The sequence below is a fragment of the Somniosus microcephalus genome, chromosome 10 (genome assembly GCF_052327205.1).
Source record: "Somniosus microcephalus isolate GS21.2 chromosome 10, FLI_Smic_1.0, whole genome shotgun sequence".
NCBI classification, from domain to species: domain Eukaryota; kingdom Metazoa; phylum Chordata; class Chondrichthyes; order Squaliformes; family Somniosidae; genus Somniosus; species Somniosus microcephalus.
Genome location: NC_140996.1, coordinates 198765251 through 198774802, shown reverse-complemented (window position 1 = coordinate 198774802; position 9552 = coordinate 198765251). Strand labels below are relative to the sequence as shown.

Here is a 9552-nt window from a genome sequence, read left to right as displayed (position 1 = left end):
TTTATCGTTTATTTACAGTTTTTATTTGTCTAAATTTATGGGTTCAAAAAAAGAGGATCAAGGCCGGCTTATTTACAGTTTTATAGTTTATTTACAGTTTTTATTTGTCTAAATTTATGGGTTCAAAAAAAGAGGATCAAGGCCGGCGGTTTGTGAGCATGCGCAGATCAGGTGGGCATGCGGCCGATGGTGCGCAGGCGCGCTCTGGATGAAAATGTTTATACAGAGAACCTTTAACGTAAGAAAAAGTTCCAAGGTGCTCTACAGGAGCTTAAAAAGCCAAAAGTTGACACTGAGCCAAAGCAGGAGATATTAGGATAGGTGACTAAAAGCTTGATCTAAGGAGAGAGAGCTGGGGAGGTGTAGGGAGGGAATTCCAGAGCTTCGGGCCTGAAAGGGTGAAGGCAGGGCTGCCATGGTGGGGTGAAGGGAGTGGGAGAGTAGGAGGCCAATTTTGAGGTGACAGAGTTCTTGGAGGGTTGTAGGGCTAGATGAGGTTACAGAGATAGGATGGGGTAAGGGCATGAAGGGAGTCGAAAAAAACGTTTTAAAATGATAGTTTCTGTAGACCAGGAGTTGATGCAGGTCAGTAAGCAGAGGGCTGATCTGAGCAGAACTTGGTGCCGATTAGTCAATGTTCCCGTTTAGCTGCGCGGTGGTTTGGAGGTCCCGCGCAGCCGGCTCGCCGGCTTTTAAATGGAAAAACCGTGCATGCAGGGAAATTGGAATGGGACGCGCAGCCTGTTTAAAACGGCTGCGTATCCCCCCCAAAAAAAATTAGAGGGAACATTGGTCAGGATGTGGGCAGCAGATGAGCTCAAGTTTATGGAGGGTGGTAGATAGGCCAGCAGCCAGAAAATAGTTTTTAAAATTCTGTATTCTGTAAATAAGCACTAGATGGCAGCAATTCAAACTTAGAGATCAAAAAACTGAACAAACCGTTAATTCGTTATGACCTTTGAGCCCCTCAATTGCATTTCTGCTTTGTAATTCAAACCCACTGTAAAAAATCATGAATTGTAAGAAATTGTGAATTGTAAAGTAAGTAATGGTTTTATAAAAGAAATGGTTTTGCCTAGCTCAGCAGCCAGGATAAGCTGATGACACAGAAGAATTCCAATCATGTCAGATAAGGAGTTGCACAAAGAGCTGAGGTCGTTTACAAGGGCATAACGCAGAAACAGACCTTCATGTCGGCATAACTGAGCGTGGTAAGAGAAGGTAACCAGAGGTCCAAACAAGAGATAAGCGGAGGGATGATCTCATGGAGACAGGCGGGGTTTGCCGAAGGTATCTATTCCCCTGTAATTGGACGATTGAATGGGTAACAAATAATTGACGCGAGGTATCCACCGGCTCCCCCCCCCCCCCCCGAAATAAGATATAAACGGGCAGCCAAAAGGGAAAAATAGGCAAAGAGGGGAAGGGCTTCCCCAGGGTGGATGCATGTTAGCTTCGGCCTAACACCTCCACCAGCCTTGGGAGACGATCAAAGAGGAAGAGACCACTGCCGCAGGCTGCAGGCATCTGAGTCCACTGTTCTGCCTCAACCCCCGTCTGTCCACCCGCCCGTCCATACCGAGGCCGGTAAATCATTCTCATCAGTTACGGGTTATATGTCTACTATGTCTATCCTGATTGCGTGTTGTATTTGATTATATTTGAACTGCAGCTCCTTAATAAAGTGACCTATGACTCCTAAGACCCTTTGGGTAATGTGTGTGTGACCTGTGATCCAAATCTTGCACCACCCATCTAATGTCTCTAATATTTATGATGCTTGTGTGGAAACCTGACTAAAAATAATCCTCTTCTTAGGCAGTTCCTCAGAACCGAAGATGACTTGCTTCCACATTAAAAATGAGTTCTCGGGTGACTGATGAGTCCAATGCGGGACCTACAGTCTCTGTGACAGGTGGGGCAGACGGTGGTTGAAGGGGCGGGTGGGGTGCTTGGGTTGACGTGCGCTCCTTCCGCTGTTTGCGCTTGGCTTCCGCTAGCTCCTGGCGAAGAGGTGTTTGGCGCCTTTCCGGATGCTTCTCCTCCACTTTGTGTGGTCTTGGGCCAGGAATTCCCAGGTGTCGGTGGGGATGTTGCACTTTTTCAAGGAGGCTTTGAGGGTGTCCTTGAAGTGTTTCCTCTGCCCACCTGGGGCTCTGTTGCCGTGTTGAAGCTCCGAGTAGAGCACTTGTTTTGGGAGTCTCGTATCGGGCATGCGGACGATGTGACCAGTCCATCGGAGCTGATCGAGCGTGGTCAAAGCTTCGATGCTGGGGATGTTGGCCTGAGCGAGAACACGTTGGTGCGCCTATCCTGCCAATGGATTTGCAGGATCTTGCGGAGGCAGCGTTGGTGGTACCTCTCCAGTGCTTTGAGGTGTCTGCTGTACATGGTCCATGTCCCTGAGGCATACAGGAGGGCGGGTATTACTACTGCTCTGTAGACCATGAGCTTGGTGCCGGGCTTGAGGTCCTGGTCTTCAAACACACTCTTTCTCAGGCGACCGAAGGCTGCACTAGCACACTGAAGGCAGTGTTGGACTTCATCGACGTCTGCCCTTGTTGACAGTAGGCTCCCAAGGTATGGAAAGTGGTCCACGTTGTCCAAGGCCTTGTCATGGATTTTGATAATCGGGGGGCAGTACTGTGTGGCGGAGGCAGGTTGGTAGAGGACCTTTGTCTTACGAATGTTTAGTGTACGGCCCATGCTCTCGTACGCTTCGGTGAAGGTGTTAACGATGGTTTGGAGTTCGACCTCCGAGTGTGCGCAGATGCAAGCGTCGTCTGCATACTGTAATTCGACGACAGGAAGGGACAACCTTGGACTGGAGGCGATGGAGGTTGAACAGTTTCCTGTTTCTGTAAATTAGCTCCACTCCAGCGGGGAGCTTACTGAGGGTGAGATTGAACATTGCCGCAAGAAAGATCGAGAAGAGTGTTGGTGCGATGACACAGCCTTGCTTGACCCCGGTCCATACATGAATTGGGTCTGTGGTGGAACCGATGGTCAGGATCACGGCTTGCATGTCGTCGTGAAGCAGGCGGAGGATGGTGACAAACTTTTAAGGGCAGCTGAATTTGAGGAGGACACTCCATAATCCCTCACGGTTGACAGTGTCGAATGCCTTTGTGAGGTCAAAGATGGCCATGTACAGCAGTTGGTGCTGGTCCCTGCATTTCTCTTGTAATTGGTGCGCGGTGAAGATCATGTCCATTGTGCCCCTTAGTGGGCGGAATCCGCTTTGCGACTCTGGGAGGAGCTCTTCAGCCACTGGGAGAAGGCGATTGAGGAGGATTCTTGCGATGACGTTCCCTGTGGCAGACAGCAGGGAAACTCCTCTAATTACCGCAATCGGACTTGTCACCTTTCTTGAAGATGGCCACAATTACATTCTCTTGGCATGCTCTCCTCCTTCCAGATAAGAGAAATTAGTTCATGAATTCGTGCCAGTAGTGCTTCTCTGCCATGCTTTAGCGCCTCGGCAGGGATTCCATCTGCTCCTGAGGCCTTGTTGTTCTTCAGTTGTCGGATGGCCTTTTCAACCTCATGCCGAGCTGGGGTTGTGCTGAGATGGTGGCGGGTAGCATGCTGCGGGATGGAGTTGAGGACACTCGCATCGAAGACAGAGTCTCCGTTAAGGAGATCTTCGAAGTGCTCCTTCCAGCAGGCACTGACTGCCTCCCTGTCCTCGATGAGTACCTCTCCGTACTTGGCCCGCAGTGGGGTAGGACCTTTGGTGCTTGGGCCATAGGCGGTCTTGACTGCGCTAAAGAATCCACGCACGTCGTGGTTGTCGGCTAGCTGCTGGATCTCCTGCGCTTTCTCCACCCACCACCTGTTCTTTAGGTCATAGAAACATAGAAGATAGGAGCAGGAGTAGGCCATTCGGCCCTTCGAGCCTGCTCATTCAAATTCAGTACCCTGTCCCTGCCTTCTCCCCATATCCCTTGATCCCTTTAGCCTTAAGAAATATATCCAACTCTTTCTTGAATATATTTAATGAACTGGCCTCCACCGCCCTCTGTGGCAGAGAATTCCACAGGTTCACCACTCTCTGGGTGAAGAAATTCCTCCTCATTTCAGTCCTAAATGTCCTACCCCTTATCTTAGACTATGACCCCTGGTTCTGGACTCCCCGACCATCGGGAACATCCTTCCAGCATCTAGTCTGTCTAGGCCTGACAGAATTTTATAGGTTTCGATGAGATCCTCTCTCAATCTTCTAAACTCCAGTGAGTAAAAGCCCAATCGACACAATCTCTCCTCATACGTCATTCCTGCCACCCCAGGTATCAGCCTGGTGAATCTTCGCTACACTCCTTCCATGGCAAGAACGTCCTTCCTCAGATAAGGCGACCAAAACTGCACACAATACACAAGGTGTGGTCTCACCAAGGCCCTGTACAACTGTAGCAAGACATCCTTGTTCCTGTACTCGAACCCTCTTGCTACGAAGGCCAACATACCATTTGCCTTCTTAACCGCCTGCTGCACCTGCATGCTTACCTTCAGCGACTGGTGCACAAGAACACCCAGGTCTGTTTGCACTTCCCCTTCTCCCAATCTATTGCCATTCAAATAATAATGTGCCTACCTGTTTTTGCCACCAAAGTGGATAACCTCACATTTATCCACATTATAGTGCATTTGCCATGTTTCTGCCCAATCACCTAACCTGTCCAAATCGTACTGGAGTTTCATGACATCCTCCTCGCAGCATTCCCTCCCACCCAGCTTTGTGTCGTCTGCAAATTTGGAGATATTACATCCAATTCCCTCATCCAGATCATTAATATATATTGTGAACAGCTGGGGTCCTAGGACCGATCCTTGCGGTACCCCACTAGTCACTGCCTGCCACTTGGAAAACGACCCGTTTATTCCAACTCTTCGCTTTCTGTCCGCCAACCAGTTCTCTATCCAAGTCAATACCTTGCCCCCAATCCCATGTGCCTTAATTTTGCACGCTAATCTCTTATGCAGGACCTTATCGAAAGCCTTCTGAAAGTCCAAATACACCACATCCACTGGTTCTCCCTTATCTATTTTACCAGTTACATCCTCAAAAAATTCCAGTAGATTAGTCAAGCATGATTTACATTTTGTAAATCCATGTTGACTTTGTCCGATCCTGTCACTGCTTTCCAAGTGCTCTGCTATTACATCTTTTATAATGGACTCTAGCATTTTCCCCACTACCGATGTCAGGCTTACTGGTCTATAATTCCCCGCTTTTTCTCTGCCACCTTTTTTGAATAGTGGGGTAACATTAGCTACCCTCCAATCCATGGGTACTGTTCCAGAGTCTATCGAGTTCTGGAAGATGACCAGCAATGCATCTACTATTTCTAGGGCCACTTCTTTAAGTACCCTGGGATGTAGATTATCAGGCCCTGGGGATTTATCGGCCTTCAGTCCCATCAATTTTCCTAACACCATTTCCCAACAAATACTGATTTCTTTCAGTTCCACCCTTTCATCAGACCCTATGTTCCCCGGTATTTCTGGGAGGTTATTTGTGTCCTCCTTTGTGAAGACAGAACCAAAATATGTATTTAGTTGGTCTGCCATTTCTTTGTTCCCCATTATAAATTCCCCCGATTCTGACTGCAAGGGACCTACGCTTGACTTCACCAATCTTTTTCTCTTCACATATCTATAAAAGCTTTTACAGTCAGTTTTTATGTTCCCTACAAGCTTACTCTCATATTCTATTTTCCCTTTCTTAATTAATTCCTTTGTCCTCCTTTGTTGAATCCTGAACTGCTCCCAATCCTCAGGATTATTGCTTTTTCTGGCCAATTTGTATGTCCTCTCCTTGGATCTTATGCTATCCCTAATTTCCCTTGTTAGCCACGGTTGAGTCACCTTTTTTGTTTTATTTTTATGCCAAACTGGGATAAACAACTTCTGTAGTTCATCCATTCGGTCTTTGAATGTTTGCCATTGCCTATCCACCGTCAACCCTTTGAGTGCCATTCCCCAATCAATCCTACCCAACTCGCTCCTCAGACCATCGTAGTTTCCTTTATTTAAATTGAGGACCCTTGTTTCTGAGTCAACTACTTCATTCTCCATCTTAATGAAGAATTCGATCATATTATGATCGCTCCGACCCAAGGGGCCTCGTACAACAAGATTGCTAATTAATCCTTTCTCGTTACATAATACCCAGTCTAAGGTGGCCTGCTCTCTGGTTGGTTCCTCGACATATTGGTCCAGGAAACCATCCCGTAAACACTCCAAGAATTCCTCCTCCACAGTATTGTTACCAATTTGGTTAGCCCAATCTATATGTAGATTAAAGTCACCCATGATGACTGCTGTGCCCTTATTGCATGCTTCTTTAATTTCCCTTTTAATGCCATCCCCAACCTCCGCCTTACTGTTGGGAGGTCTATATACCACTCCCACTAATGTTTTTTTCCCCTTTAGTATTTCTCAATTCTACCCATACAGATTCCACATCATCAGAGCTAATATCCTTCATTACAATTGTGTTAATCCCTTCTTTAACCAGTAATGCTACCCCACCTCCCTTTCCTTTTTGCCTATCTTTCCTGAATATCGAATACCCCTGGATGTTGAGTTCCCAGTCTTGGCCATCCTTGAGCCACGTTTCCGTAATCCCAACCAAATCATATTCGTTTACCTCTATTTGCGCAGCCAATTCATCCACCTTATTACAAATGCTCCTCGCATTAAGACACAAAGCCTTCAGGCTTGTTTTTTTAATGCTCTTAGACCTATTAGAATTATTATTTACTGTGGCCATGTTTGATTTAAACCGTTGATTTCTCTGGCTGCCACTTTTGTTTTTCTCCTTCCTATCTTTTGCTTTTATCCTTGTTTCCCTTTCCTCTGTCTCCCTGCTCAGGTTCCCAACCCCCTTCCATTTTAGTTTAAACCCTCCCCCACAGCACTAGCAAACAAAACCCCTAGGACATCGGTTCCAGCCCTGCCCAGGTGCAGACCGTCCGGTTTGAACTGGTCCCACCTCCCCCAGAACCGGTTCCAATGACCCAGGAACTTGAATCCCTCCCCCTGGCACCATTCCTCTAGCCACGTATTCATCTGAAGTATCCTTCTATTTCTACTCTGACTAGCACGTGGCACTGGTAGCAATCCTGAGATTACTACCTTTGAGGTCCTGTTTTTAAATTTACCTCCTAACTCCCTATATTCCGCTTTTAGGACCTCATCCCGCTTTTTACCTACATCGTTGGTGCCTATATGCACCACGACAACTGGCTGTTCACCCTCCCCTTCCAAGATGTTCTGCAGCCGCTCGGAGACATCCTTGACCCTTGCACCAGGGAGGCAACACACCATCCTGGAGTCTCGTTTGCGGCCGCAGAAACGCCTATCTATTCCCCTTACAATTGAATCCCCTATTACTATAGCTCTACCACTCTTTTTCCTCCCATTCTGTGCAGCAGAGCCACCCCTGGTGCCAGGAAGTTGGCTGCTGCTGCCTTCCTCTGATAAGCCATTCCCCCCAACAGCACTCAAGGTGGTGTATCTGTTGTAGAGGGGGATGGCCACAGGGGATCCCTGCACTACCTGCCTGCGCCTAGTACTCTGCCTGTTGGTCACCCGTTCCCTTTCTTCCTGTCCAACCTCTACCTGTGGTGTGTCCAACTCCCTAAACGTGCTATTCACGATGTCATGAGTTTTTTGTTGGATCTCAGCCTTCAGGCGTCTGTAGAGCTGCTTTCTTGCTCTCGAGTTGTGTTGCTGTTTCCAGATCAGGAATGCCTTGTGTTTGCGGCTTATTAGCTCCTGGATCTCCTGGTCGTTCTCGTTGAACCAGTCTTGATGTTTTCTGGTCGAGTGACTGATTATGGAGGCCTTGAGTGCAGACCAGGCGTTGTGGACACTCTGTGTGTCTGCATCACTGGGAGTCGTCAGGTTGTTTGTGAGGCACAGGCTGAATAGGGCTTTCTTAGCGGGGTCTTTGAGTGCTCCAGCATTGATTTTCCTGCGGCATTGTTTCTGTTGCCGCCGCTGTTTTGGGGCTACATTGATGGAGATGACAGAGCAGATTAGGTGGTGGTCTGTCCAGCAGTCGTCAGCTCCTGTTATGGCGCGGGTGATGCGGATGTCCTTGCGGTCCCTCGCTTGGACAATGACGTAGTCCAGCAGATGCCAATGCTTGGAGCGAGGGTGCTGCCATGAAGCCTTGTACTTGTCTCTCTGCTGGAACAAGGTGTTGGTTGTGACAAGGCCATGTTCTAAGCATTTCGTCAGGAGGAGGGTACCGTTGGAGTTGGCTTTCCCTATCCCCTCTCTGCCGATTACACCTCCCCAGAGGTGTGTGTCCTTTCCAACTCTGGCATTAAAGTCGCCAAGGAGGATCAGCTTGTCACCCTTTGGGACTCAGGACAGGGATTGTTCGAGGCTGAAGTAGAATTTCTCTTTGGTCTTGACTGTGGCTTCCAGTGTTGGGGCGTACGCACTGATGACCATAGTACACTGGTTCCGGGCTAGGGTGAGCCGAAGAATCATGAGGCGCTCATTTATACCGCATGGGGAGTCTCTGATACGCCCAACTAGTTCATTTTTTATGGCGAAGCCTACCCCATGGAGGCGGCGTTCTTCAGGTTTGCCTTTCCAGAAGAAGGTGTAGCCACCGCCTTGCTCCTTGAGCTGGCCGTTCCCTGCCCGCCGGGTCTCACTTAGGACGGCGATGTCAATGTCGAAACATCTGAGCTCCCGGGCAACGATAGCAGTACGGCGTTCCGGTCTGTCACTGTTGGGGTTGTCCATGAGGGTCCTGACGTTCCAGTTTGATTATATTTGAACTGCAGCTCCTTAATAAAGTGACCTATGACTCCTAAGACCCTTTGCCTGATCTGTGTGTGACCTGTGATCCAAATCTTACACCACCCATCTAATGTCTCTAATATTTATGATGCTTGTGTGGAAACATGACTGAAAATAATCAGTGAACAAGTGGCATCATAAAGCAGTGTAGAATGGACTTGAAGACAATACTCATCATCCATATAAAACATGAGACTTTAGGGTTTAAATGTCTGTTATTTTGAGCAGTTATTAACATAGTAATGCTAAATTCTTGCCTCTGCTATTTGAATACAGTCATCTGTAATAAACAGATTAATGACTAAATTGAAATAGTTCAGAGAGGACGTTAATGCAAATATGTTATCTAAGTGCTAAAACAGTGGCATAGAGGAAATTAAACCACATGTCTCTAGTGTGTTATATTGATCAGTATAAATGTGAGGACCTTTCCTTTCCCTGAGTGGGTACATCTCCACTCTACTCCCTTCAAAAATACATGCTCTCTGAATGAATTACCGCTTAGTCTCATTCCCCTGTCCATATCAGAGTTTCTGATAGGGCATTCCACATAGGAACAGGAGTAGGCCATTCAGTCCCTTGAGCCTGTTCCGCCATTCAATGAGATCTTGGCTGATCTGCAACCTAACTCTATATACCCGCCTTTGGCCCATATCCCTTAATACCATTGGTTAACAAAAAGCTACCAATCTCAGATTTAAAATTAACAATTGATCTAGCATCAAT

The 9552-nt window shown here is 47.5% G+C and overlaps 1 protein-coding gene across 1 annotated transcript in view; it reads left to right on the top strand.

The window, feature by feature from the left end:
* Window positions 1-176: 176 nt before the first annotated feature.
* The window catches only part of vps36 (vacuolar protein sorting 36 homolog), a 100650-nt gene continuing 91274 nt past the window's right edge, over window positions 177-9552 (top strand). The window contains exon 1 of the mRNA XM_085999432.1: window positions 177-238. Coding sequence (XP_085855558.1) covers window positions 209-238 — 30 coding nt within the window. The 5' untranslated portion in view covers window positions 177-208. The remainder of the gene's footprint in view (window positions 239-9552) is intronic.